Consider the following 26,275-nt stretch of genomic DNA (forward strand, 5'->3'; position numbering starts at 1 on the left):
AGCAGCCAGGATTTATTAAACTTCACAGCTGTGTTCCTGGTGATCCTGCTGTCCTGGTCAGTTCAAGGTTTTCCGTTGTGTCCACTGGTCAACAGAAACTGGTTCATATATTTTATTATGGAGTTACTATTTTAGTGTCTCTGATGATTTGAATTCCTAAAGAGCCATATTCTTCAGGAATATTGTTGAAAAATTGAATAATAACTCAGATTAAAATTTTTCAGATGTTTAAATATTTATTTGATTTTCTTTTGGAAATCAAATAAATATTTGATGCTAATATTTGGAAATTACAGGATGGTTTTTTATAAAGTTGTACTGGGATATACTTACAAAATAAAAAAAAAAAAAAAAACACATAACCTCAGACAAACCTGAAATAGAAGATATAAATCTTTCAACTTCATCTCTTTGTCTCCATGTTAGAAGGTGAGCAGTTGATTGTTTAGAAGGATGAATAGATGATGGATGGATGGATGGATGGTTGGTTGAACTAGTAAAATATGTAGAGCTCTACCTTGTATCTATCTCCCTCAGAGGGAAGTTTTAGTAATTTGACCAATGAGGAAATATTTGTAAACTCTCTGACCTTTAACCTGGTCGTTACTCTTTTCTCTCCAGGACGACCGCTCCCTCATCAACCTGCACCTGATGCACACTAGCTACTTCCTGTTTGTCATGGTCATCACTATGTTCTGCTATGCAGTCATAAAGGGGCGGCCTGGCAAGGTGCGACAAACCAACCCTGACTTCTGTCCTGAGAAGGTACAACAGACACCAGCAGTGCTTTATGACCTCAACAGGTAGTTTCAGCCAAGCGTCAGCTGACCTCTGATTGGTCCTAAGACTCAATCCAATCACACTGCTGCTTTTCTTCTCATGTCTTCAAACCTTCATGTGAAGCTGCTTTTATTACCCACTTTCATCTGCTTTTAAAGGAGTTTGGGTGGGGATGTTGTCTGTAGCTTTGTTGGAATGTGATGAAGAAACTTCACTTATTAGCTCCCAAAGAAAAGCTCTTTGTCTTTTTCTTCTTCAACACTTTGTAAGGCTGACACTTACAGAGAGATTAACCTTTGACCTTTACCATGTTTATCACTTTTGTTGTTCATTGACAACACTTTTGCCAGCCAGCCACTTTTGGCAAACTGGCTGGAAGTCATAAAAGATATTTCATTACAGATATAATCACTCTTTTTTTTTTTTTTTTTTACATTTTCTCATTTTCTTTTTTTGCCTTCCATTTATTCATCCTTTTAAGTTTTTGCTTCTTTTTTCTTTTTCCCATTTTTTCCTTTTCCTCTTTTCACCTTTTTATTTCTTTTTCATTTTCTTCTTTTGCCTTTTATTCAGTTTCTCATTCTTTTCCTTTTTCTGTTTTCTTTTTTTTTTAGCAATTTTTCTTCATTTTTTCTTTTTCCTCTCTCCTTTTTTCCACTTTTTCTTCTTTTTTTTGTTCTGCTCTTTAGTTTTCTGCCTCGTGTTTGTTCAGTCTTCTGTGACGTTGCCGTTGTCAAACTGTGGACAGACTCTTCTAGACTCTTGTCTGGATCGTTTTACTTGTTTTAGTTGGTCATGTTAGCATCAGGTGAATTTTTAGATTTATATTCCAGCTTCACATTGAACATTTGTTGAATTTTTCATCTTTTAACTATTCAACACTTTGACAGCGTAATTGTTGGAAATGGATTATAAACTGCAGCGCATGTCAAATATTTATTTCTACCTTGAAAGCAATGATGGTAGCCATTACAGCCATTGCAGTGTGCACCCTTGAATTTAGAGTTTGGCCATTTATTGTTTTATAGTCCGTTTTATTTCCTCTGAGTCTGTAGAGGTGATTCCCGCCTTCAATGGTAAAACCTGATCACTCTGCAGCTCATAAAATACACAGCCTCTAAAAGCCTGGGATCAAGTCAGGTTTAACACTGAAGACCTTCAAAAGAAGATTCATTTCAGTTCATTTGGTTAATTAACATTTTCTTCCATGAGACAACAGTTCAGTTCAAAAGAGCGGTAATGGTCAAAGCATATTTCTCTGGTCTATTAAAAAGAGAATAGAAAGGATTTCATAAGATTGGAGGGGGGTTTTTGTCAGTATTTTGAGTGTTGATCTTTTTTATATCTTCTGTTATTCTTTCCAACCTGTTTGAAATCAACTCTTGCATTTTTGGGAGGCACTCTAAATGTAAAAACACTGAAACTGGAAATAAAAAATTTTTCCCACTGAAAAACTCTTTTCACCGCGACTGTAAATTTATGAAAATCTAATTTCTCTCACATAATTGTCTCTTAATTTTATACTTTTCTAACACTGGACAAATCAGACCGATCTGAAAATCAAAGAAACCTTTCTGCTTCTCTGCTTCGTGTTCTGTTGAAAGCTGAACTGACTTGCGTTTATTTCTTGCTTTTTTTTTTTTGACAGGTGGCGCTGTCAGAGGGTTAAAAAGACAGCAGAGAGCTCTGCCAGAGGTTACCTGTAACATGGACTCAGAGACACAGAAGGAATAAAAAAAAAAAATCTACATCCCAGTTGCCTAGTGATCCCTGGAAATACATGAAGGGGTACAAACGCTCTGTGAATGCATTACTCTCGCAATGTTGGGGTTTCTCCAACCAAAGATATACAAGTGCCTGTATCTGTGGTGTAAATATTTGTTGGATCTCTTGATCATTCTGTGCAAAAGCTCTTTCTGGTTTATTTTTGTTTGGGATTTTTTTTAGCCCCCCTTCCCTCCATGTCCCCCATGTGCCATCCCAGGACCGCTAGATAAACACAGATGAAGGCCGGACTCAGTAACTTTACTGTGAATTTTCCTTGGAGCCGCTTTTAAACTGATCTTAAAAACTTGATGGGTCATTTGAAATGCAGTTGAGTTGTCGGAGGTCCTCTCAGCTCAAACGGCGAGGAGAATGAAAGAAGTCAGAAAAACAATTTAACTCCCTTATTTATTTTGCACCTCCAATCTTAAAGAAAATTGCATCCATTAATATATGGATGCATCCGATCAGTCCAATCATCTCTGCATACTTTGGGTTGACAAACAGATTTCACCCGGAAAGCGTTTTTGCCTTATTTTTTCTCCCTTCTCACCTATCTGGCTCCCATCTCGCCTCACTTTGTGTAGTTTTAGCAGACATCTTCCCTGCTGCACCTGGAAACATAACGCAATAACATCTTGCCTTACCCGTGGTGAACCAGCTGAAATCAGATGAGACCTGACCCACCTTCACACCTTCACAGACCAATGTTTATTTTGGTTCTTTCCTGCTGATTATTAGGCCTGCTGTTGCTAAGACTGCCTGCTTTTCTTTTTGTCTTTGATGTTCTATTTATAGCTCCAGTGTGTCGTGTATATAGTGACACCCAGTGGCAAAATTCAGAAATTGCAACAAAGTGAACTCCCAGAAACTACGTATCAGCGAAAGAATAATAATTTTTACTTATTTCTTTATTTTTCTCTTACCCCAGTATGTCACACACTGGAACTCGATATTTAAATCATCCGTCGATTGTCATATTTTTGAGCCACCTGAAAGTGCAATTTCACACCAGTTGCACATCTGCAGTTTTATTGCATATTTGGAGCACGTTCATAATTCTGGCACATTCTGTTTTCTTCTCATTGACATCACATGTAATGTTTATTGAATTTGTCTCAAATTCAAACTGGTCTGCATCTGTGTAAAAAAAAAAAAAAAAAAAAAAAGATCATATTAACTTACTAGCTAGTGCTGTCAAAACGTAAATCCAGATTAAACCAACTGTTTGACAGCATCATTCAGAGGCGGTGGTACATTCATGTCGGGGACTATTTAAAAAAGCTTGTCAGCACTTAACAGATGTATTTCTACATAAGTGTTGCTGACCATTTAATTGCAACTTCTTTACTGCATTAATATTACCACATATTTATCATTGGACACAAATCCGTTAGACAAAATGTGCAAAAGCCCACAGCTGTGTGAATAAGTGTGAGTGGGTTTGGGATATTTGTAGATTAAAGAAGTGGCTGCAGACTGACATTCTCTGAAATCTCCTTCATAGAGACTTTTATTATAAACATATGGAAAAATGTTCCATCATTGAGTTGGCCTCATTTTGAGATCAGATACTGTTATTCAGTATGATCTGGGTGTTTATTGTCAGAAAATTTGGGTTTTCTTATTTTGTGAAATGCACAAAAAAAAAATCAAAACAAATTGTGACTTATTTAGAAATAGCTGTGATTTCTGGTTTGTTTTTTTTTTGTTTTTTTTTAGCAAAATGTTCTTATTGACTATATTGCGGTTTTGAGAGTAGTGAGAAACCACAACCCTGGACTATACTGGACTCTATTGGCATTTCAGTGCCTAGAGTTTGACATCACATGCATTGTGGAATCTTGTGAAAATTTCAGATTAAAACCAACTTCATGCTCACATCCACAACTTACACAGCAACACATTGGCATTGTTCTTTATTTTCAAAAAATGCGTCTATCATTGCTACAGGACTCGCTGTTTTTTGGTAAATACCCCAAGAGTGATGAGCCTACGTGCATTAAGCCTCATTTACTCCCACTATATTTCTGTGGTGTTTGTTTTCCAATTGATAATTGATTTCTTTTTTCATATCTCCAACTTTAAACACAAAAAAGGTGTAAAAATTCACACGTAGCCACCAGAGGGTTCTCCTAGTGACTGTTCATGAATATGTGCAATATGGCTCATAGGTTAGACGCTGTAACTGTTTATTTGGGGCTTAGATTTCTTTTTGGTAAATTCTCCAGAGATTAGATTACCACGGCAACCAGTGACTCAGCAGTTCTTGTGTTTTTGTTTTTGTTTTGTTTTTCCTGTGCTTGCTCAGTTTATACGTTTTGGGCATAAGCTTCATTGGTTTCCTTCCAAATTTATCGCATTTGTTTTTTAATATTTGTTTTGTACAATAAGAACACAAACTCTGTTAATTTAACTGTGTTATCACGGTCTAACCTCCCAACAGTCTCTATGGAGGAGAAGCAGAGTTATAAGATCTACTGTGTGCCTGCTTGACATGTTATATGGTTGCCGGTAACTTTGACTTACCTCTGTACTATAATTTTGTTTCATATTTAATGTACCTGTTGAATGTACTTTTTTATAAGCAGCGTAATCTAAATCTGAGATGCAACAATTCCAAGTGAGTTTAAACTATGATATAATTTGTTTTTCTCTTTATTTCGTTTCAGTTTGAAAGGCTTTACTTGAATCCAGTTTTTGAGTGGTATTTACGTGACATTTACATGTTATAAGATGTATCTTTTTGTGGTAAATTTAATTTTGTGGTATCAGATGCTCTATATATTTTTTTTTTTTTGGTTTGTGTGTTGGTGAGTGGTTGAAAACGGTTTTTGTTTTCTGAACAAAGTCTTCCTAATTCAGATGTATCACAATCTGTTAACTTTATCGTCTCATTTGCTTCCACTGTTGTTGCTTTGAAGTCTGGTAGCTCATTCTTGACAGGAGTGATGGATGGAAACTGGGTGTGTGGTTGATTATTGATGCCAAACTGTCATTATTATTATCATGTGTAGCCTGAATTTGCCTGCTTCTTATCCATGTTTGAGTGATTTTCTCTTTTTTTTTTTTTGCTAGAATTGCCTCTGATTTACTGCAGATTGCCTTAACATTGTCCAGTTCTACGTTTCTTTGCTTCACATATTGTAAATCACGCCGACTTAAGAAACAAATCAAGTGTACACTTAAAGATTTCTGGGTTTTCAATGCAGTTTTACTTGCTCCTTTTTCGTTGTACCGTTTCAAAATGATGGTTGCTTTACAAAATAACCTTAAATGCAGTGCTGTCATTACACTCCGCTATCCTCCCAACACGTTAGCAGCGCTTTTACGCAAGTATTAAGCCAATTCTGTGCCTTCTGCACTGTCCAGCTGCATCCTCTTCCCTGTACATACACTAGATAGGATCATAGGTTTCCGTGTGGCTAAGGCGTCATTCAAACCCCTATTTCTCTTCAGTGGAACTGCTGTAAATGAATTAAAATTTAAATAAATAAATTGTCTCAAAAGTTCAACAACTTTGTCTCCCTGACTGTCCTTTAATCCAGTTACTTTGCCTCCGTCACGGTTTCTGTGGGAAAATTAATGAGCTGTCGGAATAAATGAAGTAAAAACCGATAAGTTAAATGTGGTGGGAATATTATGTGCTGGAAGTTGGATGAGTTTTGAAATTAAAAGGAAAGAATGAACAGTTTTTTGGGGTTTTTTTGGTTTGTTTTTTTTTAACATATTAAAAGACTAAGCTGACGATGTTCTTGGAACCAAACTTCCATAATTTTCATTTGATTAAGAATTATGAGTTTTCTGGAGGCCTGTGAAAAAGTATTAAACATTCCCCTCCAGATTTCTTCTCTTTGGTCATAAATGTTTCAGTTTATCAAACCAATTTTAAAATCATATAATCATATTTAAAATATATTGTCCGTAAATACAATCTACATTTGTTGAATGATGAAAAGCTAACCAAACCATCCTGGCACTCTGTCAAATATTAAAACATTAAGTGCTTTCTTAAATCAAGAATTAACTTTTTCTAACTAACCATTTTAATCTAGAATTAAGGCATTACTTGCCTAGTACCTGTCTGACAACATGAAGTAGCTACAAAGGCTTAAAGGGAGGCTCATTATTCTCCGATCTAAAGAAATTCAAGAACAGATGAGAAACTGTTTCAAAAGTCAAACACTTTCAACTTTTTTTTTCCTTTTAGAAAATTTCTGAGATGAATCTCAAAATTTCTGATTTTTTATTTTTTCCTAGCAAATTTTGGACTTTTGAAATGCAGACATTTCCATGTTCTTTCTAGATTAGTCTGAAAATTAGACTTCAGATTAAACTGAAAATGATCAACTGCACAATTTGACATATTCAAATTAAAATTGTTTCATGGAAATTGAAGACAATTATGGAAAAAAAAATTGTTTGCTGATTAAAGGTTTTGGCGCTAGGTGTAACCCAGGGTAAAAGACTGCCCTTAATCCCGCCTTTGCTGCTCCATTGGTTAGAGTGACAGTCAGTCACACAGTGCATTCAGCCAATCACTGCATCTTGAGTGGTTAATCAGGCCTGCTCCAGCTTTCCCTGTCAGGTGTGAGGGGGAAAGCTGGAGAAAAAAGAGCTACAGGTTTGTTCTTCCAAACAATTGGTTTATCTCTTTGTTTATTATGCACTTTTAATACTCACAATATAAAAATCATGTAGATCTGAACATCCAGTGAGCTTGGAGCCGTGAAGTTGTCATGCACTGAACTATATATGGAACTGGTGAGTAGTGAACACAAATGTTGTTTGTTTGGTTGGCATGTTGGTGGTGGTAGCTAATGCTAATTGTTTGATCATCAATTTTAACTTCTTAAATTCAATATGTGTTTAAGATAATGAGGTAAATGCTGATATCTTTATTTTGTCTTAACAATTACATTGTGGATGTAATTGCATTTATTTCTGTATATAATATCTGAAAAAAGTCTAGTTAACTAGCAGGCTGGTAATTTACTGGTCCTGTTTATTTTAATACAGGCCAGGTGATCCCTTTGTAGGGTCAAAGGATGGCGAGCTTCTGACAACTGGCTGGAGCCAGGAGAACCTTAAACTCACGCTATACTGGTCTGGTAGGAGCCTGATGGTCCACAACATTTCCCCCTCCATCTCATTGCAAAGACACACAATCCATTATTCATCCCTTCTCTGGTGGAAACAAATTGCGCTTGGAGATTTTCATCTCAAACAATTGGACAATTAAAACATGGACTTTTAAATGTGTCAGTCAGACAATGTGCTGACTACTGGGGAAAGATAGGACTCTTTGTGCACATTTATATACAAGATTTACTGCAGTATTGTGTATATATATTTATTGTCTTTATTTTTTGGTTTTTCATGTATGTTTGTGTCTTGTGGTGGTCACTTATTTTTCCTTCTTTAAAATACATAATATTGAAAGAAGTTATTCTTTTGTATTGTTTGTATTGATTACTGACAACAGCTCCAGTAGATGAACCTAATCTTCTGGTATTATATGCCATCTAGTCCTTTAACTGCTTTAAGTAGTGCTACATAGGCAAGGTGAACTTTTTTTAATTGTTATTTCGCAAAACAGCAATGGAAACACTTTTTCGCATCACATGAGTCACATGTTCAAAAACCGGATGTTAGCACCGGCCCAAACCACAAAGAAGACGACAGGAAGTAGTTTAAGCATCATGGTGCAGCATGTTAAAGGACTTAGCTATCGCGTAAACGAACATATTCACGCGCAATTTTAATTTTGTTTCTTATTTAATGGTGTTAGTGGAACATTGACAAAGTTTTGCGCACGTTTCTAACAGAAACACAGCTATTGGTCGACACACAGACCAACAATCATGCATTTTCTTGCACAAAAAAACAAACATGTAAGCATAATTCCTGCCGAGGTAAAATGGGAGTCATTTCTGCAGATGATTTACAGAGGACTCTGATGTTCATGCATCAGTAGGAGGACTTTAAGAGAAAATCAACATTAAAAAGCTGTCATCGTTAGTCATAGTCTATTTACTTCTAAGGAAGAGTGGTTTCTGAAACCCACTGGGTATCATCAGCCCTTTAATGTTGTTTTTAAATTGTGGTGGCTCAGACACGTGAATTGAAAGTCAGCAGGAATGGAGTGATTAAAATTCAAAATTCACACTCTGGAGGAGATTCAAATAATTCCCACTCTTGTCTTGTGCAAGAGTCTGCAAGCAGTGGTTACCTCACTTGTTGTTATATTTGGCTTCAAGTCCTTGAATTACCTGTCAAAAATTTACCTTGTATGAACAAGTTTGAAAAAACACAAAGCTATGAAGCTCATATCTTTACTGTCAATCTGTTCCATCGGTCTGTACATGGGGGCAAAAACTGAACAGAAAATAATCCATCCATTTTCTGTTCACCCTTTGTCCCTAATGGGGTCGGGAGGATTGCTGGTGTCTATCCCCAGCTAACGTTCCGGGCGAGAGGCGGGGTCACCCTGGACAGGTCGCCAGTCCATCACAGGGCAACACAGAAAACAGACAGGACAAACAACCATTCACACCTAGTGAGAATTTAGAGAGACCAATTAACCTGACAGTCATGTTTTTGGACTGTGGGAGGAAGCCAGAGAACCCAGAGAGAACCCACCATGCACAGGGAGAACATGCAAACTCCATGCAGAAAGACCCAGGGATGGGAATCGAACCCAGGACCTTCTTGCTGCAAGGCAACAGCTCTACCAACTGCGCCACTGTGCAGCGCACAGAAAATAATATTTTTTAAAATTATTTTAGTTTACACAACCAACAACCTACATCGGTGTCTAACTCCAGTTTGAGAGCTACTATCCTGCAACTTTTAGACACATGCCTTCAACTCACCTGAATCAAATAAAGGGCTCATTATCAGGCATCTTGGAATAAGGTATGTCGGAGTGATGCAATTGTTTCTTTCATTTAATTTTTTTATCTGTCTTGTCAAGTTCACGCTTTGATCATTTCTTGCTCTAAAGAATCAGGCAATATTTGCCTCTACTTTCTAGATGATCAGAAAATAGAGGTAGAATTTAGCTTAGGCTACCCAACATGAAAGCATAGATTCTCCATCAATTTAATTGAGAGGGCATATTTAAATGATTGTCAGTTGTCATTTTCACTTAAGATTCAAGAAATACAATATGTATTTTATTTTATTTTACTTTACTTTACTTGTATAGCCAAAAGTCAGACGTTTATAAAACGTCCCGTCTCGACTTAATTTGACATGTTTTGTGAAATGTTGTGCAAAATCCTGTTCCCCTGTTAAGGTTTTCTCCGTGTGCCGGAAGCTCACAATGCAACCAGGGAGGCAGGGATTTTACCAGAAACCTTAACAATGGCTCCTTGTTTTTAAAGTGAGTAAAAGTTTTAATATGTACAGTTTTCACGTTCCGCTTAAGAAGAGTTCTGCTAATTACAAGAAAGTGAAGGCTAACCTTATTCAGTTTTACCAGCCTAAGCTAACACTTGCTAGTCTAAACAGATATTTTGTTTGTTTTTAGCTAATGTTAGCTCAACATTTGTTTTTTTTAAATTCTGAATGTTCTGAAAGTGGAACATTTTTACCTAATCAGATTAAAAGCCATGACTGGCTGTGAAATGGGCCCAAAATGCATATTTAGTTGATACATTAGACTTTATGTAAATTGTCGACCACATTTTTTAGACAAACATTGTCAAATATCTCACACAAGGATATAAAAGTTCCAAACTAAACTTTAAAACTTTATATCACTAACAAATTATCTTTTTTTATTATTATTTCAATGTCGCCAATTGAACAAAAATATTGAATGAAAATAATTTATCATTCACTAGTTAAAGAAAAAAGTTATCAGTTGGTTACTTGAAGCTTACTACCTTCGTGAAAATTATTTTTACGAAGGCAGGATAATTATTTTTAAAAAGGATAATTATTGTCTAAACATATTTAGACAAATCTGGTTTTATGGGTGAGGTGCATGTTTCTATTTTTAACACCAGAGGGCAGCAGTATGTTACAAGAATAGAGGGGAGATGTAATCACAACACAATAAAAAGCAGGACTCAGGTAAAGGTTTTTTTCGTTTCTAAATCATGTCAGTTTGGGGATTTCCAATTAATCTAAGCGTGGAGGTTATTTTCTATTTATACATGTAGGTAGCAAAATCCATCAGTGTTTGTTCTTTTAGAGCTAGATGTTTGGAAAATTGATTCAGCTTTAATTATACCCTCTATTCATATGTTAAAACATTAATAATGTTACTGATCTGTTTATTGAATTCGTGTTTTGATTCTTGAAGAAAAGAAATCTCATGCTAAAGGGTTAAGTTTTAATTTATCTTAACGGAAATCAGACAAACTTAAGAGTTTGTTGAATTTCAGATGCTGTTGTGAAGACAAATTATTGAAAAGGTCACCCTCATTGCTTCTCTTATTTAGACAGGCTTGATGGTGGCCAGGGCTGTAGTGTTTTTCTCAAAGTGCTTGTTCAGAGGCCATAAATCACATTTTTCCCAGAAGTGACAGGCTTTTTCTGACAGAGATTGTCTCCCTTGTGTTATTAGCACTCAGTAGTATAAACAATAACTTTGCTAGGGTTTGTGTAAAAATCCAGGCAATTAATCAGGAATTATACTCAGTGAAAGCACAATTAGAGTTAGCAACTAAATAAGATATTACATTTATTTTTTTTTATAAGACCTTACTAAAATATATGAAAGGGGAGGAACTGTTCTCAGTTCTAACTTAGTTAGCAAAGGTGACATAGTTCAGTTGAACCTTATTTGCATGTAGACTATGGAGCTAAAATGTGGCCATAAAGTTTGTTAAGAAATGGTTTTTGGAACTGAAAAAATGTGATTTAAAGCACAAAAAAATTTAAATTTGAATTGAACAGAAATGTTATTTGAAACACAAAATAATTTTGAAAGTTTAAATTTATTTGAGGCTTAAAACAAATTTTTAAACTGAAAAACAAAACAAAAATCTGAAAACTAGTTTTGAACTTTATTTTAGTTTAAAGCTTTTTTTTTCAGTTTTCCTTCCCTCCCCCTTTTATTTTTTACAAACTTTATGGCTGGAAGCTTTGAAAACTGCCAAGGTGTGTTTACCGAATCTGTCTAACAAAATAATAGAGAACACATGATCTCATAGAGTTAAAGGTTTTGGCTCACGACTTCATTTAAAGAAAAATAATTGCACACAGAAACTGCTGGTGGCTCTATATTGTTTTTCGTCCACATATAGAGAATATGACATCTGCAGTGATGACCTTTCCTCTGACCTGCAGCCACGGGTCATTGTGTATTTCTTTGCCTTGTGCTTTAACGTTTCTGGTCTGAATCAACTGGATGCATGCCTCCAGTGGACTTTTCTTTTCTTGTTGTCTTATTTTAATGCAGTCATTGCTTACTTTAAGAATAAAATGACAGATAGTAAATTTCACATATTCTGTGGTAACAGTTTTCCATAATTCAGCACATATTACATGCTTATCCACTGATAAACATAATATTTCCTCTAAACAAATAACGTTGTTTTTTTGGCTGGCAGGAAAGCTTTAGGAGGTTCTCTGCTGGAACCAGCTTGTCTCTCATTGTTTGCACTACATACTTGTGTTGAGTGTAAATGCTTACCTGAAGTAATTTAATTTAGAAGGTAATTATTTTTTTAATAAATAAAAGAAGTCATTTGACCTAGCAGCCTTTTGTTTCTCTGACGTCAGTGTCTGCTGTTGTTCGTTCACTTATGCACTTCAACTCTGAGCTATCAGCATCCAGAATGAAATTGCTATTGCGCATCATTTCCTCCTGAAAACCAATGTCACCGTGCTGTTTGCTTTTTCAGCAACACGCAGCGCAGTTCAGTGAGCAAATCATCTCTTCTGCTCACATTTCACATCAGACTGGAGCATCAGATAAAATAACCATTCATTTCAATCTGGTCATTATTTTAATGCTCATTATCTGGTTCAGTTTGTAAAAACTGATCAACCTTTGTTAAATAATCAATCTTTGATCTCAATATCAGTTGGTATTGCAGTGAACTCATATTTGCATACTTTTATACTGTAACCATGGTAGATAATTTTATAGATGGAATAAAGATACCACTTTTATTGCCAGCACCTTAGATTACAATAAGGTTTTAACTAACTGCTGTATTGATCGATTAATCTATTGATTATTCTGACGATTAATCGTATAAAAAAGTTTAAACATTTGCAGATTTTTCCATTTGACCACTTAAGCTGATTTTATGCATTGTTAGAGTAAATATATAAAAAGTAAAAATATATAAATTATTTTGTACATTTTTAAAATAAGAAAATAAACATTTGTTGCCTAAAATGCAACACCATATCCTTCCTTCAGTGAAGGGGCTGCTTGATTATTTGTTGCAAAGGATGCATTTGTAGCTAAAAAGAAGAAATCACTAATAACATCAGCCCCATCTGCTTGACCAGGGGTGGGCAACTCCAGGCCTCGAGGGCCGGTCTCCTGCAACTTTTAGATGTGTCTCTACTTCAACACACCTGAGTCAAATAATGAAGTTATTAGCAGGACTCTGGAGAACTTGACTGCATTTAGGAGGTGATTCAGCTGTTGGATTCAGGTGTGTTGGACCAGGGAGACTCTAAGAGTTGCAGGACACCGGCCCTCCAGGACCAGGACTGCCCACCCCTGTGCTTGACACATCTGTTGATTTTTTAAAAAAATTTTACATTTAAAAAAAATTATTTTTTTTTTTGATAAACATGTTAATAATTGGTTAGGAAAAAGTGCCTAATATGATTATATCTTAAATGTCATTCATTGAATGTCATTCAAGTGGCTTCTCATTGCTATGTTGTCAAGATCCCCCAATCTTTGTAATTCTGTCTTATCGTGCAGAATGTAGCCGTCAGAGGACGGGCCGCTGTGAGATGGACGGAACAACCAACAATACTCCGGTAGGCTGTGGTGTTTAAGCTTACTAGATCTGCTGAAATCTCTTAAACTTATCCCATTATTTGTATATAGAGTTTTGAGGAAAGAGATCAATGTAATGCAATTTGCAAAAGGGCTGTAGCTAAACAAAATGTGGAGGAAGTGAAGTGTTGTGAAAACTTTCCTGAAAACCTCAAAAAGTCTGAGATTAATCTCAGAAATTTTCTAGAAAAATGGACAATTTCTTATTTGAAAAGTGGAATTTTTTTTAACTTTTCAAACAAAATTTCCTTGGTTTGAGTAATCTCACTTAGAGTTTTTTTTCTACAAAATTTTGGACCTTTCAAACTTAGAAATGTCCTTGTTTTGCCCAGAACATTTCAGTTTTTTGGCAGAAATTTACTTCTCCTTTTTTATCTTGTCTACAATAGCCTTTTTCATTTCTTCCTTATACTTTTTTAAAAAATCAAAAGTACATCATCCGAGTTGAGAGTAAATTGGTGAAATCTATTTTTGTTGCTAACAGCAAACACAAGATGGCGCTGTTTCACCTGTTGTCTGCCAGCGGCGTTTGGTCTTTTTGTTAATGTACAACCGGAGAGTTTCTGCTAAACCTGGACGGAGTAATTGCAACGCCATTTCTTTTTGTCTTTATGTAACAGCAACCACCTGATGACCGCAGACCCTTGCTGGCATTATTAGGAATAAAGTCGTTTTTGTCAGATGTGACCTAAATATGCAGACAGGCTGTACAGCAGAGCTAATCACTGTGTTCTGCGCAGGTGTTGACGTGTGATCACCGATGTCCGGTGTGAAGAAAGGTGTAATTTTACAGCGGCATGGACAAGTGCAGCTTCAGCGTGAGCATGTCTGCTGCAGCCGGGCGCATGCACACTGACAGCCACGTCCACGTTTGGAGCAGATGGTAAGCAATTATGAAATGTGTGATAACATCAGGGTACATAATTGGAGCACTGGGAAGTGAAAATGACTCTGTGGTGTTTGAATGAAAGACCGAACAAATGTGTTTATGTATTTATTAGGGCAAAGAAGATTAAATCTTTGAGTTAAACGTTTGGTGACAGAAAGTATTGGATGAAGTGAGAGACGTTGAGGCTTTAAGCATAATTTTTGCCAGTGTCGACAGCTCTGCCACTTGTTTATAGTATGTTTAAATTAAAACAGGAACCACTTTATATGGTTTATCTTTTATTAGACAAAATCTTTTTAAAAACCCTAAATGTTTGTAGATGGCAGATGGGACATAAACTTTTATCTTAATATACTTTTTACTTAGTTTGGTGACAGTATTACAATTTTGCACTTGTTCCAAATTTTTGTAGTTTCACTATTTCAAGAATGCTGTGATATCCAAGCTGTTTACAAAATCCCCAAATTTAAAACATTTTAAAACTAGAGTAAAAATGCAAAACAAATTTTATTCTGACTTTATTTTTACCTGTTTAGCAATGAACTTTACAGGCAGTATCCTAATAAAACTGGGTAATCAAATGTTTGTATTAATGGAATCAATGGGGTTTATTACGTTTTTCTGATTTAAAACCAAAGTACAGTTTTCCAATTTTTTGCTTTGAGCAATATGGAGATTGTTCTTAATCTATTGTCTGTAAGAACAATAGGTCTCTTATTTTTGGAAAACACTTTTATTTTTTTATTAAGTTTTTTCCTACTCTAACAAGTTTGTGTTAGAGTAAAGCTTATTGCAATTAAAATGGGGAAGAAGAAATCTAATAAGAGACAAAAACTTTTATACTTTATACTTTTATATAGGTATAAAGTTTTATACCTAATGTTTTCAATTTGAAGAAGATTTTAGTTGGTCCTTCAGAGTGCGTTCATACTGGCCCTGTTTGTTTTCATCCAACAAACTAACACTTTTGCATTGATATTGTCTGAATGCATAATTAAGCTCTAAATAAAGCAAATTCTGGTCCGTCTACAAACATCAGTCTCTGTGCAGTTGAAGTGAACTCTGGCACGCTTTCATTGCGTATATGTGTTTAGCGCTAACTTGAGAAATGGCTCTTGGTCAGAAAAAAGAAATCCTACGACCGCTAAAATCGGACACCACTCCATTTTTGAAGAGATGGAAGGCTTTTTTTGAGACTTCCTCTTTTTGTGGAGATGGAAGTTGGGCTCATAGTCTCATCTGAGAGTTTTGTGTTGTTTCCTTCAGTGTGTCTTGGTCCAGCACCTCCTCAGGTGATGAAGGGAACAGGTTTTCCAAAAGGTCTGGTTTGTTTAGTGAGTACAAATTTCCAAGATACTTTCTTGCAAATTTTTAACTTTTTAAACTCAGAAATTTTCAAAAAAAATTTCTAGAAAATGTTGAATATTAATCTCAAAATGTCAAAATTTTTGGCAGAAACATACTTCTTTTTATATAAATGTTTATATATCAATGTGTCTACAATGATCCTAATATCTCATTGTGGTTTACTGACTGAAAAGCAGCAAACAAACTGAAATTGAGTCACTAAACATCAATTTATGGCTCATTTTCACACACATCACACACACATTCCTCTGTGTTTGAGTGTGGCATGTCTCTGGATGTCCCCTCCCACTGACAGATGGATGGGGTTAATATCATAATTAAGCGCCGCGGCCGAGGGTTCCTGTTTACCACTCGGTTGCTAGGCAGTGACATCAGCTGATCCCTCCCTCTCTCCTCTCTAATCCCTTACGCTCTTGCTCGCCCGTCTCTCTCAGCTCCGTCTCTCCCAGATATGCGGCGCAGACACGGGCAGAGTGTGGGGGTATAGGACTAGCAGAGAGCAGGGGGTAGATAGTAGCGTGTGTGTGTGTGTGTATGAGAGGCTGGCAGACGGCATGGTCTGGGTGTGGGGACACACTCCGGGAGCCTCCATGTAGAGCGACATCACCTGGACCTGTCCACCGTTCAGAGAAGCAACAGGCGGCAGGAGCGCTCCCAGCAGCTCCCTGTTTTTTTGTTTTTTTTTAAACCTTTTGTAGGGTTTTTTTTTTTTTTTTTTTTTTGCGTTGTTTTGGGAGTGAGCTCCAGGCTGGACCGCATGCATGACACAACGCAAAGGCGAGAAACCCACCATCAGTATCCAAGAGCACATGGCCATTGACGTGTGCCCCGGTCCCATCCAGCCCATCAAGCAGATCTCCGACTACTTCCCCCGTTACCCGCGGGGCCTCCCCCCCGCGGCGCCCCAGCCAGCGGGCCACGCCGGGCCCCTGCGCTCTGTCCTCTCCACGCCTGCGGCTGCTGCCGCCACCTCAGAAAGTGATCGCCCCAATGAGGACAGCCCTGAGCGGGCGTGTGCTGGAGCCTCCGCCTCCCTGCAGGCCGTCAGGAGGGACGAGGAGCCGGACGTGGAGGGATACGACTCAGACGACTCCAGTGAGTGTTTGATTTCTTACTGCATCTCTTATTCTGCCACCAGTTCCCAGGCATCCCTCCAGTCTGATTTTATCTCCAAGCTTTTATTTTGTCTCTCTCTTTATCTCCAATCGTCTGATTCGAACATGAACATAGTATCTCTGTGCCGCCGATAACTCTTTTCGTCTCAGTCGACAGGCAGCCAACTGTTGCTGCTGCGAATCCAACCTCTCTCCCTCTTCCTTCTGCTGCTCAGCTCTGCTTCCTCTGAAAGAATAATGCGTGTGATTTTTACTGCAACAAAGCATCGCATGAGGCTGTCTGTGTTGATAAGAGTGCGTCTTTTAAAAATCACCCATGTCTGAGGGGGGTGGGCTGAGGGTTTGGTCTCACCAAGCCGAGTGATTCATGGCTTCTCAGATTAACCGCCCAGTGGAGCTCATCCACGTACTGTACCCAGAAAGGCAACTTCTGTCTGGCTGGCTGGTTTTTGTTTGGGTTTCTGACGCATGAAGATGGAAGGCTTTTTTGTGAATTTAATCTTACTGGAGATTTATGGAAATATTAAACCGTCGAACACCAGGGATCCACGTTTTATTCTCCCTTCCAAACCCACTACCGACGTCTGAGGTTTAGTTTCAATCAATACTGATCCAATACAGAAAATATTGCTGAATTGACTGAATTTGTTTCACATATTGCTCCCAGAAAGGCTAATTCAGTCTGTCTGGCTTGTCTTTCTTCACCTTTAAGATGCTAACCTTTTTTTAAAAAAATTTATCTAACTGGATATTTTTCTGGAACGATTAACTGAAATTAATCAGTTATTGAAATAATTGCCAACTAATTTAGTAATCAATTAATCATTAGACGCACTCAAAAGACCTATTGCAGAAAGAACGACTTACTCAGAGCAGTAATGAAGCCAAAATTGTGCAAAAAATATATACATTTGGGTGTAAGATTAAAAAAACCTTCTTTGTCTGTAAATATGTTCTACCCAGAATTCCCTGGGTGTCATAGTTTTAGCTTCACCTGCTTCAAATTCTGTAAATGTATATAAATAAATCTCCCATTAAGCACCTTTATTAATCAGTTAATCCCCAAAATAATCAGCAGATTAGCCCTTCATTGAATTGATGTAAAATTAAGCAGAAACACATTTGAGCTTTTCACATCTATTTTAGCTGCAGTTGCATCGTTTGCTGCAAATGATCAAGCGTTGACTAAAGTAAAGCTATGTGATTGCATCTTAAGCAATAAAATTAAAATGTCCTTGTTTAAAAATATATATTATTTGTTTGTTGTTGTTTTTTTGTACTTCTAGTGTATAAAATAAGATTAAGTGGTTAACTGGAAAAATGTACAGAATGTGCAAACCTTTTTAATGTGATTAATTGTCAGAATAATCAATATTATAATCATTATTTGCAGTCCACCTGGATATCCATGAAAATACCAAACAGTCAGAGATAAAAATGAAAGTAAACTGCTTTCTGATCCCATTTGTTCCTTCTACCTGAATCTCTTTATTTTTCCAACGCTGTTGTCTGATGGATCAGAAGCAGTGAAGGTATTTCTGTTTCAGCTGCTGAACTGGATCAACGCCTCCCATCGTGTACGACTCTTACCGAACGTTTGCTGCAGGAATGCTTTTGCAGAAAGGGCTTGTGATTGCAGGTTAATGTGTGCCTTCTGCAGGAGTTAATCCACCCAGAGTGGCATGCTGTGGGGAGGGTTAGGCCAGCTCTTAATCCAGAGCTGGACAGGAGGGTTGGAGGGCAGAGATGGGGGATGGGAGGGAGCAGAAAGGATGGATTCTCCTGCCAGATGTTGCTTTATGACCTCCACTGGGCAGCCAGGGTTTTACTCATTGAAGAAGCACAGAGAAAATCAGTCAGACCAGTCCTCAGCCTGTGAGACAATTCACTTTTCTGTGGAGAGACTCTGAGGAATTTTGGCTTTGGCTGGAAACTTGTTTTCTGACTCAGAATGAAAATATTTTCTGCTAAGTGTTTCTGTATTTGTGAACGCTTGTGTTTTCCAGCCATTTACGTACAAACAGACCAATTAAAATGTTATGGCAAATTTTAGATTTCGTCTAATGCTTGGCTGTGCTGTGGCTGATCTTTTGAATAATTTTTTTGCAGATTCAGATTCCTCTTTAAGGATGCATTTACACCAGCTCTGTGTAGTCTGCTTTAAGCGAACTCTGGTTAGTTTTTCAAAAAGTCCAGTTTATTTGGGAAGGTGTGAAAACTCTAAAGTGGACCAAAAAAAAGCAAACGCTGGTCCGCCCACAAACCTCACTCTGTTTGGTTGAAGTGAACTCTGGTGCATTATATGTGAATGCTAAGAGGACCAAAGACAGCTCTAACAGCAAGAAGCAGACTCCAATGCAGTGCATTCTGGGTATTGCAACCGTAACAAACACAAGAGTCTTGCACTAGCAGGAGAAATGGCTGTGATTAGAATAGATAGATTTTACAACCCCTAAAACTTGATGTCACTTCATTTTAGTTTACATTTTGAAGGAAGTTGCTTTTAGTGTCTTCTTCAGAGTTTTTCGTGTTATTTTCTTCAGCGCCCCCTAAATGCGAGGAGGGGAACAAGTTGCTCAAAGTGTTTGGATTGCTTAAGTCAGTTGAGTGTGAAAAAAAATAAATAAATGCAGCAGCTGAAATCTAACAAATATTGCAATTTTTGTCCACAGAGCGTAACGGACCTATTCTTATTGCACATGAAATAAAAATAAAAAGTGCTTTTGTTTGGTTTTATAAAACTTACAGTGGAAGGGCAAAAGTTGGAGACCCCCGAGCTCGACTATATGAAGATATATGAACAGCACTGAAAAAAAAAAAAGTTTTGACCTTTAAGCTCTGAGTGGTTAGTAATTATTTATAGTAAAAGCTGTAAGAACAGTTACTGTTCAAGAGCAAGAACAGAATTGATATTTTGAATTTTCTTTTTTATTTTATGTTTGCAATTACTGCAGTTAGCACAGCTAGCATTACTAAAACAGCCGTTTCTTTGTGTGTTCCCAGGAGGATGTAGATCCTTACCATATAGGAGGAGTATCACATGTTTTCTAGCACAATCAAGTAATTGTCTCCTTCAGTTATTATGAAGTCTTAATTTTCAGTGAAATAATTTTGACTTTGCATTATAGCTGTTTCTGAGTAGCTGTTTCTGTTCATGGATCGATTTGAAAGTTGTTGAGTCTGTAGTAATGTCACCAGATCATAACAAGATGGAGAAGTCTAAGAAAAATGAAATCGTTTTTTACTTCTGTATTTACCACGTTTGGCTTCTTCTGGTACAGAATTGTGACTCGTCTCACGTCAATGATGTAAAAGTCAGATAAAATTCGACACAGCCATTGAGACTTCAGACGCTCTGAAATGTATTCAGTTTGGTACCACTTACGGAAGTGGCACAAATCAATTTTGGGGGCTGATGAAAAGATTGGAATTGGGCAGTTCAGACATGAAATTGTGGCATAAAGGCAGAAAATATGATTTTGCCTACTGTGTGAACCTAGTTCTGACTAAGTAGTCTTTAGTCAGAACTGCACAGAATTACAAGTCAATGTTGTTCAAGTCAAAAAGAACAGAGAAAAATAGAAGAGTAGGGCAAAGAGAAATTGTAATAGTAATTTTGATCAATCTCTATTAATTTTTCTAACAATGTTTTAACTTGCCAAACATGAGTGACTGCACTACAAACACAAATGCTGGGTTTGAAAGTTCAGTTAATTTAACACCAACCGCTATCATGAGGACACGGTGACACAACACTTACAGTACAGTTGCTGTGTTTTTAGCAGCAGAGAGCAGCTGCATGTGCATCATGAACGAGTGTTTCCCTGATCCTCTAAAGCAGCTGAAACATCTCTGAAACTGGAACACCGGAGGAAGAGCTTAGTCATTTGTTGGTGAGGGGGAAAAAATCCCGATGCCAGAGCTTTGAAGCTGCATTTTAGAGCTGCATGTTTTGCTGTTGCTCAGCATCAGTGCACCTTGGTCCACTGAAGGAATATGGATCTCACTATATATGTATGAGAACGAAACAACTGAAGAAATGTTCATCTCAGGGTTGTTCAGCTAGAAAGATTACCGATTTATTCAGCTGATTGCTCTTTTCTCTATCGCAAATTGAGATCTGTTTGAGCCTAGCTTGATCACCATGGTAACACAATCTAAACTCATCTACTCCAGATCCCTGTGCTGTGTATTTTGGACCAAAAAAACCTCAGTATTTACTCTCAAAAGTAGTGGCTATTTGTGATTACAACCCCCCCCTGAAAAAATATAAAGAAAATCTTATGAAATAATATAGACATTTTTGGGCAGAAGAAAAAAACTCTGTTTATTTAAGAGCAGGTTTTGTTTGTTTGTTTTTTACCTCTCTCAATCTTCCTCTTCCAGATTTGGTTGAAGGAACTTCATCTGCCTTACATGAATGTTGGGCAGTGGCTTAGAGAAATAATCCTATAACTAAAATAATTTAAAGCACACAGACAATCTATGATCAATTTAAGAGTAAAGTCTAAATAAAAAAGGATCCATTATGTTTATTATATAGGAAGTCAATGAATTATTCCTGAACATGGAACTTTCTTCCCTACAGAATAAATATATTGTAATTGTAAGCTGATTTGTTTTTTCTAACTTTGTCAGCAGTATGAGGAATAACCACAGCAGTAGCAGATTAATTTATTTAGCATTTTTTGACACATCTTTAACAGGGGTGCTAAGAAGCGTGGGGAGTGTGTTTTTCTGTAAAATAATAGCATCTGTTCAGGTGTTACATCAGTTTGTTTATGTTTGTGTTGACAACGGCTCCGATCGGTTTCCTGGAAGCCACTTTTTTTTTTTCCCCGCGGCAATTTTGTGTTTCCAACGCTTTTTGAAGCAACACAATTTATCTCTGGAGAAATAACAGAAACCAGCCTGATCTCTCGTTCAAGCTGAGCCAATTCCCTAAATGTTAAAACAAATTTGTTTTGGTAACATTTCATCTGCCTGGAAACGGGCTGCACAAGTTCAGAGATCCCAGTTGACGCCCACATAGATGTCCACCACCGTGTCACAAGGCTTTTAACTTTTGTCAATAAACTGAAAAAACACAGCCGTGGATCACAGAGATAACATTTTACAGCCGAAGTTTCAGGTAAATCAGCTGAACATCAGTTTATGCAAACATCAAACCAAAGTTCCTATCCATCCTCTTGCTAATAAGACTATTAGACAGAAACAACTGCCAGAGGATCATCCTAATGACTTTGCAATCACCTGAAGTGTCATCAGTGTGGCAGGATAATTACAATGTCAGCTCCGCTTCCCACAAGGAAATAAAATTTTAAAAATCCCAAGCAGGAAAGCAAGGACGCCAACAAATAAATAACCGAAGCAGGAGACATTCCTTTGCTTGTTGGCAACTAAAAGTAGTATCCAATGAGTGCAAGCATTATGAAAATATGATGCATTGTGAAAGAAATGAATAACAAGTGAGTGAGTCTGATGCAATGTCCCAATAATCCCTGACTGCTGCTGCTGCCATGGGAGCTGAAAGGAGACGGAGAAACATAAGCTGCAGAAACAGGACTGCTTTAAAGGCGGCATCACAGACGTCTTTATTAATGTAGACTCTTTATTATGTTGTTGAAGCTGATTAAGGTGCTTATTGTGTCTGAAGTTATACCGATTCTATGCTTTTGGAGTCTGGTTGAGATCTGCTTGTTTCCACGGGGGAAACATTTGAAGTTATGGGTCAGTTCCTGACCAAAAGAAAACAGCCTTTTGCTGTAATGACCAGCTGATTCGAATAAATAAAGTTGACTAAGAAAAAAAGGTTTTACTTGCGATTATTTTTATTGGTTTATCCTTTCCGTTTTCTTAAACGTTTGTGCTCCACAGGGTGATATAGGGCCGTATGTGTTGGTCATGTTCAACTACAGTCACTGGTTGGTCCCATCTAATCTACAAATTCATAACAAACGTGATTTAGAAAAACTTGAAGTCAGACATAAGATTCGTTGCCAACCTCAACAAGTCAAGCATGATGAGTAGCTGATGCAAGTTTTGCCGATTGCTCTAACTGGAGCCATTGTGCGTTTTTAAAAATCTGCTGAAGTTTGACAAATTTTCCTGCTATGTTTTCCCCTAAGATATTTGTTCAGTTGGTGTCTTTTCTGAAGTCCTTCAACTTTTCTTGAATTCCCCTGGTAGGAACCAGACGTCCCTTAGTCTGGTCCAATGGACATTGACCAGGCCATAGAACAGCAATGCATTCTGGGTACAGAATAAACATAATTTGATGCACTGCATCACGGTGGAGACTGTGAGGACAGGAAACGGAACTGCTGTCTAATTAGTCAACACAGATTTCAAAATAAGAGCATGAATTCTGCATGGTTTTGGTTTCTGCAAAGGTTTTAGACTTTATACATCTGTTAGACGTCTAAAGTCTAACGAAAACTTTTGCACAGATACAAAACTTTATTCAACTGAAAATTGACAAAAGAGCCTAGTAAGTTGATGGTTTAGAATTTATCCAGAAAAATTTACTTGGGGAGAAGCTAAGTGAGCTAAACGATAGTAAAAACTCTAAGGTGTTAAAGTAGGACAAACACTATATAAGTGCAATGGAGGGACACCAATGACCCCAGCAGTCATGTTTTTAGACTGTTGGAGGAAGCCGGAGTACCTGGAGAGAACATATATATGCACAGGGAGAACATGCAAATTTCACGCAGAAACACCCCAGATTTCCAAAATGTTTCACCCAAATATTAAAAAAGCAAATATTTAGGAAACGTGTTCAAACTTTTAAATAAATCAAATAGGTTTGACAAGAGACAGATTACAATGCCTTGACTACTGGGTCAGAGAATGCTGCAGCGGGAACAAAAGTAGACAAAGCAGGAACAGTGGTGAGTGGGATCATGGGTTTTCATCCGCATGGGGACAGTTAGACACAGCACACAACTAATCAGTGGGTCTCAGATTCAGCTGTGAAAACCAAACCAAAACATTTTGCATGTACAGGATGTCTTGCAGTTATGTATGAAAAATGATTTAGCTGTGTGTGATTAAGAAAAACAACTCTGACCTTTCCCTTTCTGGCAACAAAAGCGGCTGTTATTACTCATAATGCTCATGCAGGGAAACAAAAGAATAGAAATCTGTTTCGAATGATTTATGGCTTGAAAATGTTTGGTGGCTGTTTGATGTCTCACAGCAGGGATTTGAAAAGAAAACAAAGGGAAACAACAGAGGTGAGTTTAAGAGTATAGTACTGTGAAAATTCAGTTTTTACCGCTTAAATGATTCCCGGCCACAAAGTTTTAAAATGTTAAAATCAAAGATAAAACAGGAAAAACAAAAAGCTGCTGCAAATGTTATTTGAGGTAAAAATTTCCATTGTGGCCCTATTTGAGCTTATAACTGTTCAGTTCATATGAGAGCTAGATGATGTGGTTTAAAATAGTGAGATTGTTTTGTACCAGATCTAATTTTTATTTTCTGTATAACAAATTCCAAATGACAAAAATGTTTTGTCAAATGTGGCTTTTATTTCATTCACCTCTTCTGTGAGTGCTGCAACAGAGTATTATTAATTCATGAAAATGTTTGTTTAATCATGAGAATAAAGTCATGTATAAGCCCTAATATTAGCAGAGTTAAGGAGCAATCTCACCAAAAGAACACATTCAAAGTTAGAGTAAAAAGTTGTTTTTCAATTAGAAGAGTAGCTTTTAGAGTCATAGTTATCAAGATCCGTCTACGTGGTTTTCTTCGAAATTGACGCGGACGTTTGCGTGATCATTTCAAAGTTCTGCTACTGATAATACTTTGTTGCTGATGCTAGAAGTATTTTCTTACCTGTAAAATGATACCAAAGTACAACTTCACAAGATGCTCAACATTCCTCATTCTAGATTTTTAGTTTTTTAAATTGTACTGCTTATGAAATTACTGCTTTATTCTCCTAAAATCATTACTTTAATCTGGTAATATTATGACATTATTCTCATAATTAAAAAAGTAAAATGTATTATAGCCTGGCCCTGATATTCTATTGCGGACTTCACTTTTGTTCAAAGTCCAGATAAGTAGAAGCTGTAACACACCCTTGTCAGACAAGATGGCCTATGAACTTTGAAAACCTAAGGAGTACATTGGAGGAAAAAAATCAGTCTTTCTAAAATAAATAAAATTGATTTATTGCCTAATTTATATTGTGACTTTTTATTGATGTCACAATAGTACTTCAAAATATCATGATAACCTTTAAGTCCATATCATCCACCCCTAAAAAGATGAACTTCTTCCACTGGAGTGGAAGGATGTTTTGTTTTAGGCCATATTAATTCTCTTTAATTTAGTTATTCATTGTAACAATGAAAACAAACTGCGTTGAATGTAAAGCGTGCTGAGTTACCAGCTTAGCCTCTGTGTTTCTCCAGGTTGCAGAGTCGAGTACTTTTTTATCACACTGGCTGCGAGGCTGATTCGATCATTCGTGAACTCCTACATATGAATCACACACTGAGGTGAAGTAATTCCTCCCTCCTGGTGGTGTAGCAAGCACCGCTGTGGTGAAAATGAAAACGCTGCCTCAGTTTGAATTTGCCAGTGTATCAACAACTTGGGAGAGATATCGTTCAATGTGTTGTTCTGCGCCAAATGCATGAGAAAAAGCATCGCTTGCTTTCCTGTTTGTGATTTTAAAGCAGCCACTGCCGTCCCAAATTGGCTCCTCACCGTCCTGCGGGACTTGATCCAGTATCTGTAAGCTTCTCTCTGGGGGGTGGGTGGAGTTGGGGAGGCAGTGCTCTCCCTCATGAACCAAATCACACAGGGACATCTCAATCCTGGCTAAAAACCTGCTGGCTAATCAGCATAACAGCAACATTTTCTAATTTATTGTGACTCAAACTTGAGTTTAATTGAAAGGGAAAAGTGCATCCCCCACCAAGTGTCCATTCCCACCCCCACACACACACACACACACACACACACGCATACACACACACCCAAAGGGGGGGGGGGTAATCAAAAACCATTTGAACATGAGGATCTGTGCCACATTAATTAATGAAGGTTTGTAGTGCTTGTTGAGGGCCACATGCCAGTCGGGGCCCAGAGAAGTGACCGCTGTGACCCACATGGCCAAGCCGTGTCTTGTGTTTTTCAGAGATAAGAGTCTCCATCCATGAGCTGAGCACCAACGTTCACTTATAACAAGCAGCCAGGGAAAACAAGAGTGATCTGTGGAATATCTGAAGGGAGTGAATGGTGTTCTTTTACCTTTATCACAGAGATTTATTCAGAAATGGAAAAAACATCTTAGATCATAAATCTGCTTGTTAGAAAAGATATTTTGCACCAAAATAATCAACAAGTGATTGA

General features: G+C 37.3%; 2 protein-coding genes and 1 long non-coding RNA gene across 5 annotated transcripts in view; all 3 read left to right on the plus strand.

Annotated features, from left to right (window-relative positions):
- Positions 1–6,059, plus strand: part of tmem248 (transmembrane protein 248) — an 18,421-nt gene extending 12,362 nt beyond the window's left edge. For 2 of the 3 annotated variants that reach the window (XM_044140988.1, XM_044140986.1), the window contains exons 6-7: positions 622–803; positions 2,429–6,059. In XM_044140988.1, coding sequence (XP_043996923.1) covers positions 622–803; positions 2,429–2,486 — 240 coding nt within the window. In that variant the 3' untranslated portion in view covers positions 2,487–6,059. The remainder of the gene's footprint in view (positions 1–621; positions 804–2,428) is intronic. The other variant, XM_044140989.1, reaches the window with a different exon arrangement.
- Positions 6,060–7,141: 1,082 nt separating this feature from the next.
- On the plus strand, positions 7,142–7,846 carry LOC122845033. Its single transcript, XR_006372963.1, has 3 exons — positions 7,142–7,168; positions 7,246–7,308; positions 7,564–7,846. It is a non-coding gene; the product is annotated as an uncharacterized LOC122845033 (long non-coding RNA).
- Positions 7,847–16,229: 8,383 nt separating this feature from the next.
- doc2b (double C2-like domains, beta) overlaps positions 16,230–26,275 on the plus strand; it is a 111,982-nt gene continuing 101,936 nt past the window's right edge. The window contains exon 1 of the mRNA XM_044140985.1: positions 16,230–16,880. Within this exon, the coding sequence (XP_043996920.1) occupies positions 16,547–16,880 (334 nt within the window). The 5' untranslated portion in view covers positions 16,230–16,546. The remainder of the gene's footprint in view (positions 16,881–26,275) is intronic.

Source organism: Gambusia affinis, linkage group LG15, assembly GCF_019740435.1.
Source record: "Gambusia affinis linkage group LG15, SWU_Gaff_1.0, whole genome shotgun sequence".
NCBI lineage: Eukaryota > Metazoa > Chordata > Actinopteri > Cyprinodontiformes > Poeciliidae > Gambusia > Gambusia affinis.